We start from the raw sequence: 24846 nt of genomic DNA, 5'->3' as shown, positions 1-24846 counted from the left end.
TAGTGTTCTCTCTATGAGTGAAAATTGAAGCCCTCATTTTGTACTAAAAAAATTGGGTGAATAAAACACTGCCAGTTGTAAAGTTCAAATTTGAAATGAAAAATGACTGTAATTTTGCTAATGATGAGTATTTTTTACCACCATACTTGTAGGAACGTTTTTAATTATGATTTTGGCCCTTTTACAAGTTTTTGAGATTTTCACCATTCAACACCCTTTAAATGAAAGAATTATATATGTTTACAAGAATAATAAAAGAAAAGGATAGAGGTTTAATCAAAACATGCAGAGGATTTGTTAACCCAAAGTCTAAGTGACTTGACACTTTTAACCAACACTGAGTCATATCACGTCATATAACATATGCATTTAACCTGCACTTGTTATGCAATCAATGTTATTAACTTTGATTCATAGCACAGTATTGTTCCCTTGTCATGATAGACCTTATCCCGGATACAGTAAATGTATGACGAAAATACTGGCTCAAGTAGAAACAGTTCTGCATGGTGAAACGTCATAGGGGTGTAAGGATGTCAAGCATGAGATATCGGCATTGTCCTAGCTCGCATCTATAGAAAGCTACAGAGGCGAGTATATCCCACCCTAAACATGCAACATAATATGCCTACTACTTCTAATCCCCTTTATCACCTAATATCATACAATTAACAAAAGATATTATAAACTGTAACAAACTGCAAGCGAACATATCAACACTGCAATGGAATGCACGAAAACAGACATACTACACCGCACAGACAGCGCAAATAAAACTCATATCGCAATATCTGCAATACAGCTGGTACGAGTTGTCATGGACGCGGTGTCCATTCAACCAATCAGAGCCCAGTAAATTATGGCTTCCAGCTATCCTGGTCTTCGCTTTTTACCGCTCCGATGCCCGTGCTTACGAACTACGTCGAGTGTATAATGCATACCGATATATTCCTATTTACATGGTGTAATGTGAAACCGTATCAGGATTGCTGTAGCATCGTGATTATATACTGTTCTGTTGAAGTCTTTTTTTAGGTCAAAATCGTGTCTACTTCTTGTTGAAATCATGGATTATCATTGGAATATACCAACGCTCAATAACCGTGAGTTATAGTAGGATTGTTTTGTTAAGAGAAAGTGGGAAACCGCAACAAACTTCCCCACTTGTCGGGTAACTGTATGTGAAACTGAAAAGCAGCTGAATTGAAAGCGAAAATATGTCACTTCATCACCCAGTTGCGCCCCCGCGTTCCCGGTCTCGGGTTTCCAGCGGCCATGGCTCGGCGTCGCGAACGATGTCGGCAAATGTTCTACGCCTACACGAATCTTTGACGAATCTCCTGAACGGCCAGGACAAGGCCCATTTCGTTCACGCACTTAACGATTACAACTCCAAACGAAATGTGTACACCCTCGTGCACAACCTGATGGGTATTTTGAACACCCCCGAGAAGAAACAACTCTATGTTTTGCTTGGAAAAGTAATTCCGTCTTCAGATCAGACACTCTTTTGGCAACATGTTGATGCCTTGTGCATGGGGGCTAGTGTCGAAAGACCACAAAGTGTCGTCAGTAATGTCAGTCCTAATAATGTGAGCTCAATGAATGGGTCTATGTCTAGACCCGAATCAAGACTCTACCAGCAAAATACCAGGACTATTGGAAGACCATCTTCCTCGTTGCAATCGCTTAACCATCCATCGAATGTTAAACAAAACTCAGAGACGAGTTTTCAGCATCAGAACCAAAGCTACCGGGAACAAAATCATCTGCAGCAACCGCATCACCACCACCAGCACCTCCAACCTGGTGGAGATGAACTACATGGAAAGGTCGCAAGAAAGACAACAGACGTGCAATTACCGGTGGAGCAGAACAGAGACTTGAAGAGGATAGTATTGAGGAAGTCTGACCAGGATGGGGGTGGGTTGGGGTTCAGTATCAGGGGTGGGGCGGAGCATTCGGTGGGGATCTTTGTGTCGCTGGTGGAAGCAAACAGTTTGGCAGAGAAAAGAGGGTTAATCAAAGGAGACCAGATTATGCAGGTCAATGACATTCCATTTGAGAAGGTAGCCCACTCTGATGCAGTGAAGGTGAGATTATGTTTTTATTTGTTTATTTTATAATTATTATTTTGTAATCATCATCATCATAATCATCTTCATCATTGATTATTTTAATATTGGTTCTGTTCATATCTGTTAGATTATTATATTACATTATGTCATTATTGATTAATATCCCACAATCCCATTATCATTGTGTTGTGTTATTACTTGTATATTACTACTACTTAAGTATAATACTCACTTTTACAAAACAAAAACAAACTCATGCACTGTATGTTAATAGTTGCTTTCTATGCATCAATTGCATTGTAAATGCCACTAAATGTATACATGTACATGTGTACAGTGGTGTACCGGTATGTCTTATATCAAAGAGTGGTCCTCACTCCTCAGATTCAAATATGACCAAAACCGTCTCTACCCTGTGCATGTGCAAAATAAAGACACTGATTCCCCATCGATCAGAGACTGAAGAACCTAGCTAACCCTGAAGAAGTGACCAAGGATTACAGGATCATCTCTAGCTCTTCAAACATGATGATTATTATGATGGTGATGATGATGGTGATGATGGTGATGATTATGATGATGATGATGGTGATGATTATGATGATGGTGATGATGATGGTGATGATGATGGTGATGATTATGATGATGGTGATGATGATGATGATGATGATGGTGATGATGATGATGATGATGATGATGGTGATGATGATGGTGATGATTATGATGATGGTGATGATTATGATGATGGTGATGATGATGAAGATCATGATGATGATGATGATGGTGATGATGATGGTGATGATGATGATGATGGTGATGATGGTGGTGATGATTATGATGATGGTGATGATGATGAAGATGATGATGATGATTATGATGATGGTGATGATGATGAAGATGATGATGATGATGATGATGGTGATGATGATGAAGATGATGATGGTGATGATTATGATTATGATGATGATGATGATGATGATGATGATGATGATGATGAAGATGATGATGATGATTATGATGATGGTGATGATGATGAAGATGCTGATGATGATGATGATGATGATGGTGATGATGATGATGATGATGATGATGAAGATGATGATGATGATTATGATGATGGTGATGATGATGAAGATGATGATGATGATGATGATGGTGATGATGATGAAGATGATGATGATGATGGTGATGATTATGATGATGATGATGATGATGATGGTGATGATGATGAAGATGATGATGATGATTATGATGATGGTGATGATGATGAAGATGATGATGATGATTATGATGATGGTGACATGCATCACATCTGGATCTGATGGAAACATATACTGTAAAAATCCAATCATGGTTGTAGTCACTAAGATTGTACCCTTCTTGGAGGAAATATAGTTGAATGGTGTAAGTCTGTAAGACCTGACTAGAATTAAGGACCACCTGTCTGAAGTGGTCACATAGTGGTCGCAAAAGTAAAATTACATTACTTCATATTTTGCAAGGATAGATGACGGTAAAAATCATTTCTTATAATTGTACTCTTGTCACAATGTGTGTAGACACAAAGCCATCTCTGTTGAAATATTTTGAAAGGGTAACAAAACGATATAGAATTCATTATCATAATCATTTTTACTTTAAAAAGTTCATACAAGTGTAAATCAAGTAGTACATAAAGATCCATGAATGATTATGGAATAATACATGACTAAACATTGAAAGAAGATCAAACATCATATTATATTTACTATTAAAATGGAAGAGTCCGACACAGCTTTGTATTAAAATTGTAGGCTAAAAGTCTTGCAATTTCATGATAGATCGATATCCTACAAAATGATGCTTGAGTAGCTGTGTTCCATGAATTCTAATCCAATTAGCTTCATTGACTTTGTTTGCTTGCAGTCCATCAGTGTCAAAATCAATCATTGTACCGGTGTACATGTATATATTTGGGGGTAGAGTAGTGGCCTTTACAGATGTATCTTTAACTTGGTCCAAAGACGTTTTATTCTGCTCACTTTATTAGAAGATTAATATGATTTATGAATAAGTCATAAATTAATTTGGTGTTGGGCATCATATGCTAAGATGTTATACATGGAGGTCAACTGGTCTAGGGGGTTGGAATAGTTATGTGAAAATGTTTTGAAGTATTGACTGGCATATATCAATTACGGTACAACAAAAGTAGGCTTGTAACAAAAGACAAATCATTGTTAATTTACATAACCTATGTATTGCTTCCTTCATTAGATTTTTTTTTTAATTGAAGCATAAAAAACAAGGAAATAATGTCTAGACAAAATCAAATACATGTAAAGCATGGTTGAACCATCGTAGTAGGTCCATGGTTTAACAAGCCAGATGACTAGAAGTGGAGTACAAGACAGATAGGGCAATTAAAAAAAAAGAGCAATAATAATGATGATGAAAGTAGTATTCTAATCAGGGGCATACTTAGAGGAAGAGCAGAAGTAGCCTGTGCCCCCCCCCCCCCCTTTAAAACTAAAACGATACACTTATAAAAGAAAATGAATGTGCTTCCTTCTCAAATTTAAACTGTCTAGAAAAACAGAGATGTGAAGAAATATCAAAGTACATTGATCTTCATGTATTTATGATCAGTGGCACATTAGGGGTATGGGGCACAAGTGACTAGTGTGCCACTCACCCATTTTCAAAGTACATTGTAGCACAGGTCTGTAAAAGTTGATATGTGATCACTGATCACTTTCTCTTTTCCTTTCCTTCATTCTGTTTTTTTTTAATTTTGTTTAGATTCTTTTCGTTTTTGTCTGTTTTTTTCTTTATGTCTGTCTTTCCTTCTGTTGTTCTTTCTGTCTGTCTCTCTTAACTACATGTATGTCTTTATGTATGTCTTACTTTCACTCTTTTTTCTTCCTTTCTTTCTCTCTTTCTTTCTACTCATAGTGTCCCTTTTACACAAACCTGAATCGATTCTGGTAATGAGATAATTGTTACTCTCACTTCCCAGTTTCTTCCATTCCAAGAATTCAATTTTAAGTGTTTAGTCTTGACCTAATGAAGCTCGAAGGTTGACAAGATACCCCTGCCAAGGACCAGTTCAATTCACACAGTTTTACCCGATCCTGTACCAATGTATACTATGACTGAAAAGTGAACAAAGCTGTGAATTATGTACAGCCACCAGTCCGCAAGTAAACACCTTTATCATCTTACAGTTTACAGACAGGTCCTTTGAACTCTCTTCAATACCATGCAAGTTGGTATGAATGCATGTACACACAGTAGGGGTGTATAGATTGTGAGGAGAAGTAAGGTTGAACAAAGGTAGACCAACTTTAGTCTATGGGAGAAAGGCAGAAAGCCCTACAATAACTTCAGTGCCTGTTTCATTCAAACCCATTTCAGACTCGTCAGTATCCCATTTTCAAGCCAAATTACAATGAAGTAATTCTAAAAGCTGAAATTGTTATATTAGTTATTTTATAATCACATTAATGGAATGTTATAGTGTATCTTGATTATTCTGAGGGGAGGGGGGGCTTTAACGAATATATATATTAAAACCTTTAGTGTATTATTCAGAGCTAAAACGATGACAGGAACACGTACATGTATACAAAAGAAATCAACATCCAGACTTAAGGAGAAGAGAAGATAAATACATTTTTTTAAGGACTAGGGAGATGATTCCCAAATTTGGCAGCAAGACAAATAATTTTTGCATACACCTGAATTGTATGACTTCAATTTCTTTTTAAGGACAAATATGAAAATGTAGACTGTGTTAAAAATGACTTGGGTAATCTTTAAACACTTTCAACAAAAACAGAATTGCAAGGTCCCTAAATTGGGTAATCATCCAAAAATGGCTGGGAATACAGTCTACAATGCAGCCTCCATACCCAAAGCCACGTGTGCACCGTTACCATAGCAACATGTGACTCATGAAAGGTGACGAGAGGCTTTCAGGCGGTAGCTTGGGGTAGTGTAAGCTCGCTCCCACACGTACTGCTTGTGTTTACATGCGTGCCTTCTATGTACACAACCAGTGGGGTAGTATCTGTCCAATTTCAAGTATTGCTTTGTCCTTGGTTATTATATTTTCCCGCTTACAATGGGAAATGGTCTTCCATGCCTGGGAGTCAGGTACATATGTAGATATTTAATGAAAAGTTGAAGTGGCGAATGGATGATTGAATTAATTTGATAGGCAGTGTATGGCAGTGCGAGACGGTCATAAGTGGATAAATATGATTACTGGTCTATTATTTACTCTGTAGAACACTATGAAAGTAAAACATGACATCAAGAAGATTGTTCATTATTTTTAATTTCAAAGTATTTAAACAAATTCAGTTTGATAAATTTTGTAAAAAGTTTGTTATTTACACTGTAGAATTGAATTGAAATCCCTGTTAATGTAGATTCATTAACAAAAACATATGGGCAGTACCCTATAATATTCTTAGAGCATTCATTATTTCAATGAGTTGGTTCATCACTCAATCTAAAGACACAGTACATGTAGTTTTATGAATTGCAGAAAAAATAACAAAATGACAAAAACACAATATGTATTAGTCCATATAATGCAATCAGTCTAAATTGATAATACTTTTACTATTGCTCAATTAATGTATAGTATCTGCAATTGATTCTTGAGTTCTTGGTATTGGACTAAAGATTATAGAATTTTCCTTGGAAATCAGACTTGTAAGCTCCCTTTTTTATTACCGGTATACAATGCTGCTTTTCTTTCTTTTTTCTGTTACATTCTTGCCAGATTAATTATCCAAATTGAGCTACATGTAGGTCTAGAAAATGTTGAAAGTATCCTTGTTTTTTTTAATTCTTTCTCTTTTATAGAAAAGTGGATCAGACATAATATGTACAAGTAAAAGTAAATAATCCCATTTTTGCATTTGTTAGTTTTTTTCCAAAATACATCTGATTTCATTCAATACTCTGTTAGCTTTGTTTGACTTAGTGTAAGCTCGTGATTTTCACCCACTTTCTTTTCATGTTGATTTGAAAGGTGGATCAGAAGTAAAAATATCCTGCCTACATTTCTAATCTCTTAAAGTCAAGACCACTTGTTGTGTGTTGTGTCCATCACAAAGACATCAGTTGGGTAAACATTTCATCAGAAGAGAATCAATACCAGCAGCATCTGGCGTGACAGCCATTTCAATGATTCCATGTTCACACTACCCTAAATTCATCATTTCACTAAGGCACTATATGAGAATCATATACTGTACATGTATTTATACAAAAATTATTGGTTCAGTGGAAGAGCAGTGGACTCATACATGTAACCAAGAGGTCTCAGGTTCGAAACCAAGGTGATGCACTATAGTGCCCTTTGGTATTAATTCTCATTAACAAGTCTCTTGGGGAGGACTTAAAACCCGCTGGTCCCCTGGTTGCTTTAACATGCACATGCTTTCTTAGCAGTCAACCAAAACTCAAGAAACATAGTGCATGTATATATATAGTGAAATGTGTAATTAGCATCTTTTCAAACAAAACTTGGGTCCTGTTCTAGTCTGAGCATTGTATCATACAAACACTTCATAACTGGGCATGCAGGGCTTACCGTGAACAAGCACTGATGATTTGCTTGCGGTCATACCAACTGACCTCTTCAAAAAAACTTGCTTTATACGATTCAACATTTCTTTATACAATGGGAAAGTCTAGTGTAAATGCCCCCTGTCTGCTAGATGATGATTCTTATACCGTAATACATTTGTTTATATGAGTTTCATATGAATGCCCTCTCATCTGAACAGGCTTGGCTTCTAGTCTTTGTACACTTCCATTGCTATAACCCTGGCTTAATTGTGACGTAAATTGTACTAGGGTATTCAGTCCCTATTCTAAAACCCCCTTTGTCATGCAAACTGGGCTTTTATCATTTTATGGTCAGTGGTTTTTTTTACCCTTGCATTCTTCCATTCAACTGAGAGACCCCCATTGGGAATAAATCAATACTGAATGGAAGAAGAGCGCACAAAGGAAAGTTAACTGAACACAACATGGTAGTTAAATAATGAGACTATTGTTAAGTGCAGTGTTGACTGTTGAGTAAGCTTACATGTACATCTAGATGGTGTATGCTATACTGGTTAAAATAAAAATCACATGAAAACAGTATTATGCATGGTGCATTGACAGATAAATGCTTTCTTGGGATTTAAAATTAAAAAAAACTTCTGATGCATAAATACCAAAACCAAAACAAAGAAAATCAAAACTGTTACCAGCATACATGTAGTGGTTTACCTTTACATGTACATGTATCATCAACGGACCAATTAAGGCAACCAGTTAGGTAATTGTCATCCTTGCCCTGATTATCCAGGCAGAACATTAATTACCATGGCAACAGGTTTTCATCCTCTCTGCATCTGTATAAACACATGTACTGTACATGTAGCTTGCAGTTTTGTAATACAAATTATACATTTTGAGCATTATCTTTTAATAAGATTCTTTCTTTCACATTTCACACCCAGCTGCTTTGGAACATCTTAATACATGAACATGTACAGTGTCCTTTTGTTTGTAAGGCCTATATTCTTCAGTTTGAGTGAATTTGACAGAGTGGATTTGGCGCGATATAAGTTACATTATCAGGTGGGTTGTATAACGTACAGACCACCTTATAATTTCGTAAGAATTGCCTTTATTTATTTATTTATTTATTATTCTTTATTTTTCTTATTTCGAACCACTTTTTTGTAAGCGCGATTACTTGAAAATGGCTCAATAAAATGCCTCAATAAAATGCCTTCAAATTTGGCACACATATGTATAGGCATATGTTCAAAGCACAATAATGTTTTTAACATTGACCTTCACTGATGACGTCATCTAGGCGCCATTTTGTAGAATTTTACGAAAATCAACACATGATCATATCTTCATAACCAAAAGCTATTTCTCATTCATATTTATCATGATCAAGGTCAATATCCGTCCGGTCAATTTCAGGTCAAATAACGCGTGCGTGCGCGTACGTTCGCGCGTCAATGCGCGCGCAAAATTTTAAAATGCTCAAAATCGTCTCAAAATCATTTTGCATACGTTTTAGGCCATTCTAAGCATTTTATAAAAAATCGCGCACACGCGCATGCGTGCGCGTTTTCGCGCGTAAAACTATTGCACAACATAGAATCGCCATTTTTTTTCTTCCATAATATTCCACATATTTTTACAAACAAATTGATACCATGTTTATCTCTTTATGACTATTAATTTTCATTTTCATTTCATTTCATTTCTTTATTGAGTCCATATAGGATAATTGTTTATATGCACATGAACAATCTTGCTTCAACATATAAATGAACATAGGAACAACATATAATTGACATTCATAGGGCCCTGTTTTAGTATACATTTGATATAATATACATGTACATGGTCATGATGAATATACATTTAAATACTCTTTCTTCTTCTTCTTCTTCTTCTTCTTCTCTTTCTTCTTACATACCCTCCATTTTTTAAATTCTTATATGCTCTAATCTAAAGTAGGTATTTTGTGTTAAAAATTATTTCTTGATATGGTATAACAGTAGAGGTACAACAGTAAAGTAAGTATACTAAAACAATATATATATTCGTGTAACATGTCAATGAGGGTATTTTGCATGGTTTTCACATTCTCTATTCTTTACTGGGTTTCATTAACTACTCTTATGGAAAGTGGTATGAATGAATTAATGCGGCGACTAGTTCTTGCTTTAATAGATCTCAATCTTCGTCCGCTCCTCAGGTGTATGTACTGGTCATTAAGGGGGTGGGTAAGATCAGACATAATGGATAGGGCCTTAGATACTACTCTTTCCTTACAGACTTCATCTAGGTCAACAGTATGGTTCATTATTTTGCTGGCTTGTTTTACAACCCTTCTCAGCTTTTGTTTGTCACTTTGCCTTGCATTGTTAAACCAGATAATGGAATCAAATGTAATAGTACTCTGGATTATCGACTGGTAAAAGAGAAACAGAATTCTGTCGTTCACATGAAAGTACTTTAACTTTCTAAGAAAATATAAGCGCTGGTTGCATTTTGTTAGTGTGCGCTTTGACTTGTCTTCCCAAGACAGCTTATTGTCGATTTCTGTACCTAGGTATCTATAACTGTCAACATTCTCAATAGTATCATCATTAAAGTATACAGGTCTATCAATGGGTTCAAAAGCTTTCTTTTGCCTAAAGTCAAAAACAATTTCTTTTGTTTTCTTTGAGTTCAGCAGTAAATAGTTTTCCCTACACCAATTTTCGAACATGGAAATGGTAGCTCTGTAATCAAGTTCATTTTCATTTTCAATCAATCCTACTATTACTGTATCATCTGCATATTTAAGTATGTGAACAGATGGAGAATTAGATATACAGTCATTGGTGTACAGGGTAAATAGGGTCGCAGAGAGGACACACCCTTGTGGGGTACCAATTGTTGTGATAAGTTCGTCAGAGAGAACACCGTTGACCTTGACCTTCTGTGTCCTTTCATGTAGGAAGTCTTGCAGCCACAATATAATAGATGGCTGAACTTGTAGATGTTGAAGTTTCTGTAGTAGGATGAGGGGTTCTATAGTGTTAAATGCCGACGAGAAGTCTATGAAAGTTGCTCTGGCATAACACCTTGCCTTATCTAAGTGTTCGTACAGCGTGTTTGTCAAGGTAAGAACTGCATCGGTAACGGAACGCTTCGCTTTATATGCAAACTGGTTTGGATCTAGTAGCGGAAGAACTGAGCTTGTCAGCTTTTCAAGTACTAGTCTTTCCAGACTTTTCATAACAACCGATGTCAGTGCGATAGGGCGAAAATCCCCATTCGCGCTGGGGCGATTGTTCTTGGGTACTGGCGTAACTACGGACGCTTTCCAACAGGCAGGTACTACTCTTTCGGAGATCGACGTCTGGAATATCATAGCGTATGGGACGGCGAGTTGGGACGAATGATCGACGGAATGATCGACCGTTAAACATAAATTTCCGTGCGTGCGAACTCTTGTAATACATAGCATATATGGGCAAAAACATGCCTAATCAAAATCCATAGTAGCTCTTTAGGATGCAAGGTGACCCCAATTTTTTTTCATATTTTGATAGAGTATGAATCGGAGATATGATTTCATGTCTCATTTGACCCTCAATTAACTCATGACGTCATCATAATGGCCTCCGAACTCAAAATTTCAATTTGCATATTATGACGTCATCATATTTTTGGAAAATTGATTGTATCTCTGTAAATATTGATCAATTTTCATCCAAATTTTAATATGTTTTAGCTTAGACGATTTTCTACAGATGCAATTCAACGAATTTTCATTTTGACGAAAGCATCATGGCGTATTTTTGCGATTAAAGGAGGCATGTCAATTTTTTTCATTTTGCGTGTATTCTCTATAGGACATGACTTTTTCTGAAAACTGGATTCTACATTCCCGTCTTTCACGAGCAATATCTCCGTCGTCTTAGCTTCGTTTTCGCTGAGCATCGAGTATGTTGTAGCTGAGACAATAAGCTATCACAAGTGTGCCATTTATTTCTCGATCAGATGCTGGGATCATGCTCATATTTCACTTGCAAAGTGGGATCGCTATGGGAAATGTTTTGGTATATCGGTAACACACTTGATTTCGGACCTCGAGATCCCTGGTTCGAGTCCGGGAGTCTCCAACAATTTTTTTCTTCATTTTTTTTCTTTTTTGACTTTTCAATGATCATAAAATTGAAAACAGACCACCTAATTCGTCCCCATGACGAATTAAATTTCTAGTTATTATTATTATTATTATTAAAGATGTTACATGTACTTGTACTGGTCATAATTTATACCGGTAAACTGATTTTGTCGAATGGAATAATAAATGTTTCACCTTTCAAGTCAATTATGCTTACAATTACAAGTACAAGTATTTATCCTTAAAGTTATGATTTTCAAAAAAAATAAAGTTGTAGTAACAACATTTGTTAATTTTTCCTTTGCAGATCTTAAAGGCGGTCAACAAGCTGGTCTTGTATGTCAAGAGTGTTGGGCGTGTCCCTGGCTCCTTCTTCTCCCACCAGACCTACACATGGGTGAACCCCAAGGGGCGCAGCGTGTCCCCTCCACCGGACGTCGACCCCCTTGGTGGGAGGATGCTAAATGATACACAGAATAGAAAGAGTGGTCTCAACCTCCTTAAGAACGGTGATGAAAAGAAGGTGAGAACTTAAACTTAGTTATTTTAAAACTAGATAAATGCTTTTTTTTTTTATGGGTAAATATGAAACAGGAAGCCCAAAACCTTACATGTAATCAAAGATATATAAGCCAGTAAGCCTACTAAATAAACTCAACAAACTTTATCCTTTTATGAATTAATGAAAAACTAGCCCCAGAAAAAAGAGCCCCCGAAAGTTGAAAAGTAGCCCCAGAAAATTTCCCCCAAACTGGATATGGAGCCCCCGAAAAAGAAAAAAAGAGAAAATTTCCCTGTTGAGAAGATGGGATCGAGCGTAGAGGGATAAAGATTACAATTCAACTTAAATGTCAATAAACCTGTTAACTAATTATATACCGACATATTTTTAGAACTGAAGTTTCTATTGATGACTATAAAGCTTGCCTGACATAGCAAAAACCAATGGATTCAAAGTGAATTTCAACCAAGAAGATGTTGTTTTGCATTGGGAAGGAAACAAATACATGCAGATGGTAACCAGTGGTACAGGGAGAGAAAGATGCAAATATGGAAATACACATTAAGCAACAGGTCTATTGTGTTTTTGCAGTTATTGATAAATCGTTTGCAATAAATAACACAATTGTACATGAGTAGTGTATGATGTCGAAAAAAGATTTGATAGCAATTTTACAAAACATGCCATGCAGTTAATACTTGCAGATAGGGAATGTGATGTGTAAAACAGCCATTACCATCCTATATTTAGGCAATGTGCTCATCCAAAAACCCTGAAAGTCAATATTGGGCTGTGAGAACAGTGAGAATATGGTTAAAATCAATATCTGTGTATTTGCTGAGCAGGATTTGTGTAACAGATGTTATCAAGACGACTTCAAATGTGAAGTTAACCCTTTCAGTGCTCTTACAGCAAGTATAGAGAACCTACATGTACATCTACATACGTGTACTGTATATTACAAACTCTGAAGAAGAAAACATTTTAGTTCCCCAGCTTACTTTTCTACAAACGTATGTACTACATGTATGTAGACATGTACCGTCTCACTGTACATGTACCGTTTTACTATTTCACTTTCTGTCTCATGATTGATTTGCATGTTTCCGTGTTTATTTTATTCTATTACTCTATTAAAGGATTGTGCAGAAAGATAAGTAAAACAAAGAAAAAGAATGAATATCAAAAACAATTTGTTAATGAAATAAACATGCAGGGATGGATTTTTGTGATGAAAAGATCTGGAAGAGTGGTGAAAAACTCAGAAACAGCTCTTTTTAAGAACAAAAGAATACTGGTTGTCACTCTGATGATATCTCACAATTAACTGTAATTGAAAATGAATACAATGCCCAAAAGGTAATGTTCACACTCTGTACATTCTATATCACTGAAATAGCTTAACACATTTATGTTTCTGCCATTTTGTACATTCAGGACACATTTAATAGTAGAGAGCAAGTCCAATCTATTGTCTCGTGCATCACAAACCACATCTAAGGTTTGAAGTATCTGATGGTTGTATAAATTTAAAAGCCTCACTACAGTAGAGCTTTTATCACACCAAATACGAAATGGAAAGACGCATTTGATGTCAATATACATGTATGTTCAGAAATGTACAATACTTTGTAAAGTAAGGGACACAAAATTACCAAAAGATATCTTGGACTTGCCATGTATTGAGGGGAGAGAGCCTCAATTTCTTGGTATAAAAGCTATGATGTCATAAAGGTTCCCATGTAAACATATACAGTGTATGTAGGAAACTAGGAAAACATTCCATAGTTCTCCTGATACATCAAAATGTTCGCATAAGGCATTTCTAAATTTGAGTTGGTACTTTTGTTTTTTTCAGGTGAATGTTGTAGTGAATGAGGGAGAGAGTCTTGGTTTGATGATTCGAGGAGGAAAGGAGTTTGGTCTTGGTATCTACATCACTGGAATCGATACTTACTCTGTGGCAGACCATGCTGGTCTTAAGGTAAGTCAACATTTTCTGTACGCAGAGGGATTAAAGGGGAAGTTAGTAATAAAAGTAGACATATAGACCAACAGATTGGTAAAGGTTTGAGCAAAACCCAATTGAAAATAGGAAAGTTATGAATTTCTGAAGTGGTAACACACAACTTGGCAATCTGTGACATAGATGAACATGTCCCTTGAGGTTCTTTTGTTTTTGCTCTGTACAGAAATTGTATAACTTTATATTTTATTGATTATTGGTGATGGAATAGATGTTTCATGCATGTGTTGTTTTTACAACATATTGTTATATAATGATAATACTAGGATGCATGTATGACTGAATATTTTCTTTCGTGAAAATAGAAATTTGTGAATGTGTTAGTAGAGCAAATAGAAGGGGGACCTTGCAAGATACATTACAGAGTTGCCAATTTGTGTTTGATAGATTGCAAGTTGAAAATGGCTTTAATAAGATTTTGTTTAAACTTTCACTTCTCTGTTTCTTTAATTTGTGTGCTTCTATTAACTCAGAAGTTAAATGAACTTGCCCTTTTAGGGAAATACGACAGGAACTAGAATTTGTGTTTAGAATAGAAGAGAGTGAAAGAAACAGATTACTGGTTCAGTCATATTAACTATTATAATTAACAATGGTTTCATTATTTTAATATGGAGGTTCTTGGTTTGAAACCAAGTTGATGCACTAGTGATTGGTAACATATTAATCCTCAATTTAATCTGTTTAAGATAGAATGACTGAAAGTACAATGAAGTAGGTCAATTGGTTTCTAATCTTCAAGCATATGATTTCTTTTGTAGCAGTCAGATAAAACATCAACATCAAAGGTTACATGTACCTTTCACAAAATCAAAACTACATTTTCTAGACTTTAAAGATTGTGTTTCTATGATGTTTCTTTTTTCAAGCTATACATTCATTTACAAATGATTCTCTTTTTGTGTGAATCATAACCAATAACCATATGGATATATATTCTCAATGAAATGGGTGTATTGTATGTATGTTGAACTGTAATTATTCTCAGTGTTCACAGCTCTTTTGGAGCATGCGATTAAGATGATACATTTCATCCAATTAAGAGAGATATTGATCAAGGATAGAATTATTGTAATATGCCTTGGTCATATCATATCCATGACTCCATGGCTCCATGTTCATATCAAGGGATGACAAATTTGGCTGCATGCCATATCAGAGATGCATTTCAAGTGATGCAATAATTAATTTTCTCCTAATTCAACATTGCATATTAGCTATTTTAATTCAAACATGTATGTTTTGGTACATGTAACGTCATTGATACTTTTGGAATGGATTTTGATTGGCTTGGTATTTCAGAATTCATCTACATTAATGTGAAATTATGTAATAAAAACCCCCATTTACAGTACATGTAGGTTCATCTATAAGAGTCAACCTAGAAAGCATTCAAATCTACCAGATGGTATCGATTTAAAAAAAAATTAACCTTACCAACCTAAAGGGGCAAAGAAAAGAATAAGTTTTTATATTAAACAGACTAATCAGTATCATATTAAAAACTCCATATCATCAGAAGATATGAAATCACCCCCAAAAACAAACTATATGAGGCATTCTGAAAATGGAAGATCTAATAACATACATGTATTAAAGATAATGTATGACTTTACATGTATATCAAGGCCCACATAGAAGTTACAGTAACTTTGATTTAATATTGGTGTTGGTTTGTGTATGGGTGAGTGAGTGTGATGACTCTTCTACTCATGAGGCCTAAAAAAAAAGAAAGTTGTATTGCCCTTTGCGACCGACCCAAAAATCTTAAAATCTATGGTCATTTTTTGTATGTTTTAATGTATTAATGTATTCAACCATTCAAAACTGAGAAATATCAGCCCAGAGGGGGAGTAAAGAATGTTTTTTTTTTAATTAAAAAGAAAAAAGATTTCTGACTGACCGACCAATGTTTTGGCACTTAAAGAGCGATACAACATCTCTTTTTTTAGGCCTAAATTGCAATCATATTTTCATGGCAAATGATTTTAATCTTATACATTTTTCATCATTCAGGTTGGCGATCAGATCCTCGACGTCAACTCCAGGAACTTCCTCGACATCGAGCACCAGAACGCAGTGGACATCCTCAAGTCATCCAAGCTAATGATGATGACCATCAAGGACGTCGGCAAATTACCGTACGGCCGGACGACCATTGACCGGACACAGTGGCTGACCGGGAATGAGGTCAAGGATTCTCCGCCGACCACCAGACCGGTTAAAAGGGATCAGGTGGAGGAGACAGACTCCATCTATGCTGATATTCCAGAGAGGCCTTCGGTGAGATGAATTTTAAAAGTCTTTCATGAAGCATAACTTCATGTTTTTCTCTTCTAAAACCATTATTTCAATGATAATTGCTGCCGACTAATTGAAATGGATACAATTTATTTGATCTTTAATGAATTAACTTATTCTAACTTTTATTTATGACTTCAGGGTTATGACTTGGAATGATCAGAAAGGTAAACTAAATAACAGTATGTGGGGCCCCCCGTCCATGACTAAAACCAACCAGAAAAAAAATCAAATACCGGTAGCTTTTTTCTTGTTCCTTGAATTGTCCAGCATGTGTTCAGCAATGTCACTTGCTCACAAAGATCTACTTTTCTGCCATTGCCTATGGTTATTGCATATTAATTTATTAAAAGACAGTTAAAATAGTCTTCCAATCATTTTCGCCCCATAGTACATTCAATTGTGGAATCAGCTCCCAAGTGATGTGCAAAAAGAGCATGGCAGGGGTACATAACTGGAGTATGCTAGAAGACCAGTCCCGGAACCTCCTCAGTGAGAACGAGAGAAGCACTATATATATTTATATAAGTAGATCAATATGAGACCATATTCTTCCAATTTTGTTAAATTCCCAAACATTATTCTTTCCTTTATCCCTGGAACAGTCTGCATTCAGTCGTGGTATCGGGTCTCAGGTGATGTACAACAAGAGCATGGCTGGGGTCCAGAACTGGAGTATGCTCGAGGACCAGTCTCGGAACCTCCTCAGTGAGAATGAGAGAGGCACCATGATGTACTACCTGGAGGAGTATCAACGGAATACCATCACCGTTGAAGCCCTTGTGATGGCGCTCTTTGAATTATTTGATACTCATGCTAAGGTAGGAATCTTGTCAAACAGGGGGGTGTTTCACAAAACTTATCATCAGTGACAAATGACAGTTTTTGTTATAAGCTACTGAAATCCTTGCTTCTGATTGGTTATCAGCAAATTTGTCACTGATTTTTGTCATTTTTCATTGAAAAAAGGCTTTGTGAAACGGGCCCCTGGAGTACATGTCTGGGGGGTTATGGTGTCAAATCCAATTTCTCAAGAATTTTAGTTTATGATAAAGATTGGACAAAGCTTGACAACAAAAAATGGCAAAAAGTAAGCCCACAGAAATACAATAGTTTGTGCCAGAGAGTTGCCATTTAATTTGAGTTCGCTGTATGATATTCCAGAGAAAGGGCTACAATTTTTTATACACTACCCATTATGCCTATGATAGCAATGTTGTTTATAGACCGGAATTATTCAACAATATTATCCCGAATTATAGGAGTTGTTGTTTTATGGCTCCACCTGTACAAGAGGCTCAGTATGAGTGGAAGGGTTGGTCTTTTAGGATGACTATCTTATTGAATTCATCTAGAATCATGTACAGTATTCCACATCAACATTTCATTTATATCACAATTGTTCTTCTCTTTTCACAGTTCTCTCTGCTATCTGAAATCCGTGCCTTTATCTTCCCTCGAGACATTGACAGGTTTGATGGCCTGGTCTTGAAGAGAGAAGTAGAAGCCATGAAGGTAAGCTTTATCCCATTTTGTATTAACTAAACGTACATATATAGATTTCCAACTTTATTACTTATTTTTTACTGAAATATAATCTCTATGCATTAAAACAGTTCAATATTTTGGCAGTCAACATACTAACCTTTTGAATAAGTTCAAGCTTTCTTCTTTGTTTCCATTAAATCATCAGTTACGAGTAAGAGCAGATTAACCTAATGACCTAGTGAATTATGACATGTGATATTTAAAGAAAAGTAACGTCTCTAAGTTGACTTAGTTCATTAGTGTTTCTATTTTTTCAATTATATGTAACTAGGATTTGATACAAAGTACTATGCTGCATTATGAAGAAACAGACATAGATGTATTAAAGATTAATTATTTACCTACTTAGATATGCTTTGAAACATGCAGCCGACTGTTTAATTCCAATTTCTCTGGTGTCCGATGTCTGTGGAGCTTATGTTTCAAATATTTGGTAGTCCTGGGGTTTCAGTTTATGCCAAAAAGAAACCATCCAGTATATTATGTTATCATCAATTTTCCAGTCATGCTTGGACTAAATTAGTGATTTATTGTTTTATGTTTGTATGTACTCCCAGGCAAGACAGCGTGGCTATTTCATGAACGAACGTGAGACGTCTTTCACAGACACCATGTCAAACAGCAGTCGTTATAACTCCTCCAGCTCCATCGACTCCAGACCTCTGACTCCTCCTAGAATACCTCAGCATCTTCCACCAAACATCAGGGTACGTGATGCCTTCCTGACAATTAAACATCACAAACATAGAGTGGGCAAGCGCTCAGTGACATTCTGTGCTCATACACTGTCCCATTATTCATTTATTTATTTTTCATTGTGATGCCTCGAAAATGCGCTTACATGTTTTCTATCATGTGTTTATGGTCAGAAATTAAGGCTCAAACATCCCTTCATTATAAACTAAGCAACATATTTTCATTGTCCACTATTACGCATTTCAACATTTTCCCATAACATTTTTAAATTTTGATAGAGGTGGTGTGCTTTGTTTTGCAGACTCTAGTAGCTATACAAATTCCATTTATATTTCAGTCTGAATTACTACTCATTGTACTCTTTTTAAAGTTTCAATATTTTTCTACTTTAAAGTGACTCAGTACATTTCCTCAGATTCTGAAACAAAATTCTAGATTAAGGTCATGCTGCAATCATAATTATAAACTTTTAGGTCAGTCAGGAGTCCCATGACTTTTACAAGTCGATCGCCTGTCTGATTATCAAGATATTTATGATTGGAAATCAAAATTTCATTTTTCGTTTTCCTTACGGTTTTTATGACACTAGTCTATTGGGGAAAATTATCATTTTAAAGCACAATTTTTTTAGGGCTTCAATGTTACCCCATATTACAGACACTGATAACACCTAGGGCCATGCATCTAAGATTTAACACTGTGCCTTTAAGGCAATTCCTCCAAGATTTTTAACATATTTTAGACATGCTGTGTACCATTTGAGTAAAATAGGAAATACATATCCCACCGCTGCCACCAGTATAAGAGAACGCATTCAGGTTTTGATGATTACAAGTAGCTTTAAAAAGAAATCCTTTTCACCATGTAGTTATATAAAATCATGCTGGGATGTGCCAAAAAAATTTGAACATTATGAGACATTTGTGTAGTGTCTGGCAGGAGGGAGTAAATGGATGGATGGACAGCTTACGTACATATGTGAAAATGCATTTTAAAGTTTTGAATGTTTGAGATTACATCTAACATATTATGCTAGTCTGTATGGTGTCAAATTGTTTACCGAGAAAGCAAAACTAGCATTTGTAGAAATTGGACTACAATTGTATTATATTATCTACTAGGCACATATCTATTTGTTCTTAGGATGTGATAGAAAAAAATCCCTATATTTTACTGTTATGATATTCATTCCATGTTATTGCCTATTTACAGCTGACTAACGAACCAGAGGAGAGATACCGAGGCTTAGATACCAGGCAGATAAATGATGATACAAACGGGCTTCCAGACTTTGCTTTACCAGTGAGTATTGAAAGAAAACTTTTAATTTGTCAAAATTTGTACTCTATAATTTTTGTTCACCCTTTTGAGTTGAGATGAAAATTAAAACTTTCCAGAGACATTTCATTATCATATTGAGCCGTCATCTTACATAATGTCAAGGTATGACTTTTCCATTTTTTATTTAGGTCAATTGTATGACTAAATGTCTGAAATTTTAAAAAGTTCCATTTTCTTATCGTTCCTGGTTTGTAGTAGATAGACTTTTTTAACATATCTGGAAAAGATACTACAAGAATTACACCTCACAATCTTTAACTTATATAGATCCTTCCTTGACCCAAACTGTATAAAATTTCAATGATTTATTTGTTAATTTCCCTTTTGTACCCCTTTTATCTTCTTTTCCTTTTCAGGATTATGCTATTGGCTCACCAAGCAGCAACAACAACACCATCACCCCAAACAAGAACAAATCTCTTAATCGCTCCTCCCCCTCCATCCTCAAATCCTCTTCCCTCTTCAACCCTACCAATGGATTTGACTCTCCCAACCTCAAGCATGTAACTGTGGATGTGCACCACCACAATCATGTCAACCAGGAACCTTCCACTAGCGGCAGAGGGGTGATCCTACCTGGGTTGGAGTCCATGTATATAGGGACCAAGAGCCCCAGTGAGGATAGTGGTGTGGATGTGAACCTGACCAATGGGTTGCACAGTCTGGTCAACCTTGAAAGGTGGGTTAGCCTATTCAGTAATTGATTTTTAATTTTGATTAATTCATTTTAATTAATTAATTAAGTGTCAGTTTTGCCCATTGAACTTCTCAAGATCAATAATTTTGGCCAGTATGTGACATCTTATATTTCACCCCATATGATCTTGATATATGCTCTAGTACTTTTTTGTGTGCTTTTCATTGGTCAAATGAAAATTATAACAATGATGTGAAATATACCTGACATGTGTATTTTTCTTCATTACGTAGATATAAAATGGGACTTTGGAAAGAGACTGAAAATTTTCTTTTCTGAAAATCATTGGTCAAAAGGTTTTATTATTTCAGATCAAACACTGATGTTTTGGTCACATTTTAAGAATCTTAGACTAACCCATTCTTTCAATGTCTGATAATATTCATTTGATGTCATTATTCACTACGAAATAGACAGACTACAAAGACCATAACATTTATCATATCAACATGGGCTTCATTTTCTTTATTTGTATTTATCTTTGAAGATACAAGATGTCAGATTCCAATGACCGCTACCACAATATGACCAGTGACACAGATTTCAGCCCCCGGTCTTCAGAAGAGAGTCCCCGCTCCCCAGACAGCAGCCTAGAGCCCTCCCCAAGTAGAGTACAGGAGGAGAAGAGAGAAGCATCCTCCTCCCAAACCAAGGATGATGCAAGTGATCGCCATAGTGAAAGGTCAGGAAGCAGACAGAGAAGGATGAGCTTGGACAGTGTGTCAACAGAGGGCTCTGCCTCAGTGGTGAGTTCATCCATGAATTTGATTCAACTCAATTTAAGCTGAGTTTAATTATTTGGCAAAACCATTTTCGTTATCAAATTTTGTTGTCAATATTTAGCCTGGGTGTCAAAAAACAGGTACATTCTTTTAATTATCCAAATCGAATTTGCTAATATGAATCTTTGCCATAGAAATGACTGGTGACTTTTTTATCATATAAATGTTTATTAATCTCTTTCTTTCTCTTAGATTGGAGAACTGATTAGCAGACAGAACAGTGGAAGTGAACATGGTATTCCAAGGAGGATAAGTGATCCCACTCATGTAAGTAAAGAAACTTCTCTTATCTTGAGATTTATTCTGGAAATGGTATTCTAGATCATGACCTGTTGCTAGTGTGGGACTACTAAAGTTGCCAATGGTTAAGGAAAGAGTTTAAATATCTCCATATATACTGGTGTATCTTTGGATTTTAGAAAATCAATGTATTGAGCAAGTTGTGTATTATTAGGCAGACTGAAAAATCATTTCAAGTATGATAGAGTATTATCATTGTATTAATAATATATAAGGTATGTTGTTATAATTATATGTAGAGATGATATCTTACACAAATAGATCGGTTGTAGTTTTACTTAAATTGGGACTATGATAGCTTGATATTGATTATGCACCATTCTCTTCTATTTTTGTACATCAGCACACACCCAAAGACCAGAGGCGTAACATTGACCAGACCAAGAAAGCCAGCGAAACCCTGTATGAACTTAGGAAGAGTACACCAACATCACCTCATTCTCCAACAACCACTTCCAAAACAACATCAAACCAGAGGCTCTCATCATCATCATCATCATCATCATCACAAAGAGGTGCAGGCAATGGTGGAGGGCGAACACGTCCCATCTTGCCTCCCCCTCCTCCACCTTCTGCAAAAGAGAATTCTAACCAATCTTCAAATCCTTCACAATCTTTACCATATCAATCCGTAGAGGATCTGCCTTTACCCCCGCCCCCTTTGGATTTCCTCTCAGCAGCACCTTTTGATCTGCCACCCCCGCTGCCCTCCCCTCCAGTCAATAGATTCCCAGATGATGCACCCCCTCTTCCCCCTACCACGCCCCCTCCTCCGCCACCGGGGTTTGAGACGGAGGATGAAGACGAGGATGAGGTGGTGCTCCCCAATCCATCATCCTTTCCTTTGGTCGCTACCAGCCGTGCTCCGATGAGTACTATGAGCACATTCAAACCTCAGGTAAGTCAGGTGGCTTTTTTTCATTTTGTAGACGACTAGTGTCAAATCATGTTCCTGTGGAATTATTTACAGATGTGCTATATTGAACTGATTGTGAATGCAATATGATGTATAGGTTTTAGTGCATAAAATTAATATTTGAGATAATAAAAATGCTGAGATTTTAATTGAAGAAATAATATCATCACTTGAGAGCCAGAATAGAATTAAATCTGTGATGATGGTGATGATGAAGAAGATGGTGGTGGTAGTGGCAATGATGTTGGGTAGGAAAAGGAAGAGGAAGGGGCAGGGAAATAGAATAAAGATTATCTGAAAAGTTATGGAGAGTAATAAGTATAGTGACAATAATGATGATGACCTCACTTACATTGCTGCTTTTCCTTTTATTGGAAATTCAGCATACCTTGTCTGCTCACACAATTTTAATTGATCCAACTTTCCTGTCTACGTTCCACAGGGCTCATCCACCCCTGACAAGCCAACTCCAGACATCATTGTAAACACACGACTGGACAGACCTCCATACTGTGAGGCCATCCTTGTGAAGAAAACCCAGTCTAACCTTGGCCTAGCTGTAGAAGGGGGCTCTGGGACCAGACAACCTTTGCCAAAGATTATCAAAGTCCAGGTGAGTCTTCCATCCGATCAGTCATCTCTCCGGTTCTGTTAGGCTATTGTCACATGAGCTGGTGATTTTATTGCCATTATGCCTTTAAAAAAAAGATGTTGTATTGCCCTTTAAGACCAACCCAAAAATCTTGAAATCTAGGGTTGGCTCTTTAAAAAAAGTTTTTTTTTTAATGATTTTTTAGAAAACTGAGAAATATCAGCCCAACGATAGAGTTTTAAAAAAAAAATCCTGACCGACTGACTCATGTTTTGCCACCTAAAGGGCAATACAACATTTTTTTTATAGGCCTAACTATTCAGTCACATTTAGGCATAGACAAAGCCTGTAAACACACAGCCTCTAGAAGTTTTGTATTTCTGCTTGTTGTTTTGGCACAGCAGCCTCTTGCTCCTTATATGGGACAATTTGCTTTCTTTACTGTGTAGCATTGCCCAGTGACGTGACTTGTCACGATGAATCAGTTAGTCCAGTTTTCATTTTTCTCACATAATTGATAAATAGTTGCCAATTCTCATCTGTTCATTAGCAAGAAGGGTGTTAACTCTGTATTAAAGTATATGAGTTAATGCCCTTCTGGCTCCAAACAGATGCTTTCAAACTTCAGAAGAAGCTAAAAGAAACTTTTTTATTCACTTTGTCAGAATGGAGGGTCAGCCTACCAGAGCAGCAACCTGAAAGTTGGTCATGTGATCCTAAAGGTCAACGGCCGACCTCTCCATGACCTCTCTCATTCCCAGTCAACCAGGGTCATTGCTGAAGCATTCAAACAGAAGTCAAGCAATACTATGGAATTTCTGGTATTGGATTCCAATAGATTCAAACTTGTGTATTAGATTTGTATAGATTTCTTCATCTAGATTTGATGGTACTTGTGACCTATCACATCAGAATGAGGCAGAAACTGGTAAAATCCTATTTATTTTTATACCATATTCATATGATCTATTTCCTATTCTTCAAGTAAGTACAGGTATTAGCTTTCAAGAAGAGGGGCACCTCAGACAAAAACATGTCAAATAAAAACTGCAAACGATTATAAAAAAAAAAACAATTTACAAGCTTTTTTCTGCTTTTTTCAAATGATGGAATGTACTGGTAAATAAAGAAAGTTTTCATATTTGTCATCTTTTTCTCATGTTCCAATTCAGACACATCTTTCTCATTCTGATGTGACAAGTATGGTTCGTGGTAAACTGACTGATGAAATAGGCCATCATTACACATTCATCATATCAATTTTAGCTGATTAATTTGTATAGCTTAAAGGTACTATGTCCCTTTTGCAGCCAACCTTAAATTCTGTAGAACATTGCAGGAATTATGAATATGTCATGTATGTCCTA

The 24846-nt window shown here is 36.2% G+C and overlaps 1 protein-coding gene across 2 annotated transcripts; it reads left to right on the top strand.

Moving 5' to 3' along the window:
* The first annotated feature begins 719 nt into the window (after window positions 1-719).
* LOC588790 (whirlin) lies at window positions 720-24846 on the top strand. Of its 2 annotated transcripts, XM_011678351.2 has the most exons (15): window positions 720-2093; window positions 12086-12301; window positions 14139-14264; window positions 16323-16589; window positions 17213-17428; window positions 18027-18122; window positions 18713-18862; window positions 20064-20153; window positions 20549-20871; window positions 21377-21393; window positions 21427-21635; window positions 21864-21938; window positions 22315-22869; window positions 23330-23500; window positions 24145-24846. In XM_011678351.2, the coding sequence occupies exons 1-15, from the start codon at window positions 1218-1220 to the stop codon at window positions 24334-24336; spliced, it is 3579 nt and encodes a 1192-aa protein (XP_011676653.2). In that variant the 5' UTR covers window positions 720-1217; the 3' UTR covers window positions 24337-24846. The 2 variants fall into 2 exon arrangements, with proteins under 2 accessions (XP_011676653.2, XP_793549.4); XM_788456.5 differs by having other exon boundaries at window positions 722-2093; window positions 21377-21635; window positions 24145-24845.

This window comes from Strongylocentrotus purpuratus, unplaced genomic scaffold (assembly GCF_000002235.5).
Source record: "Strongylocentrotus purpuratus isolate Spur 01 unplaced genomic scaffold, Spur_5.0 spur5_scaffold_4, whole genome shotgun sequence".
In the NCBI taxonomy this organism is placed as follows: Eukaryota; Metazoa; Echinodermata; class Echinoidea; order Camarodonta; family Strongylocentrotidae; genus Strongylocentrotus; species Strongylocentrotus purpuratus.
Note: the sequence above shows the minus strand (reverse complement) of the source record. Positions and strands in the feature narration are given on the sequence as shown.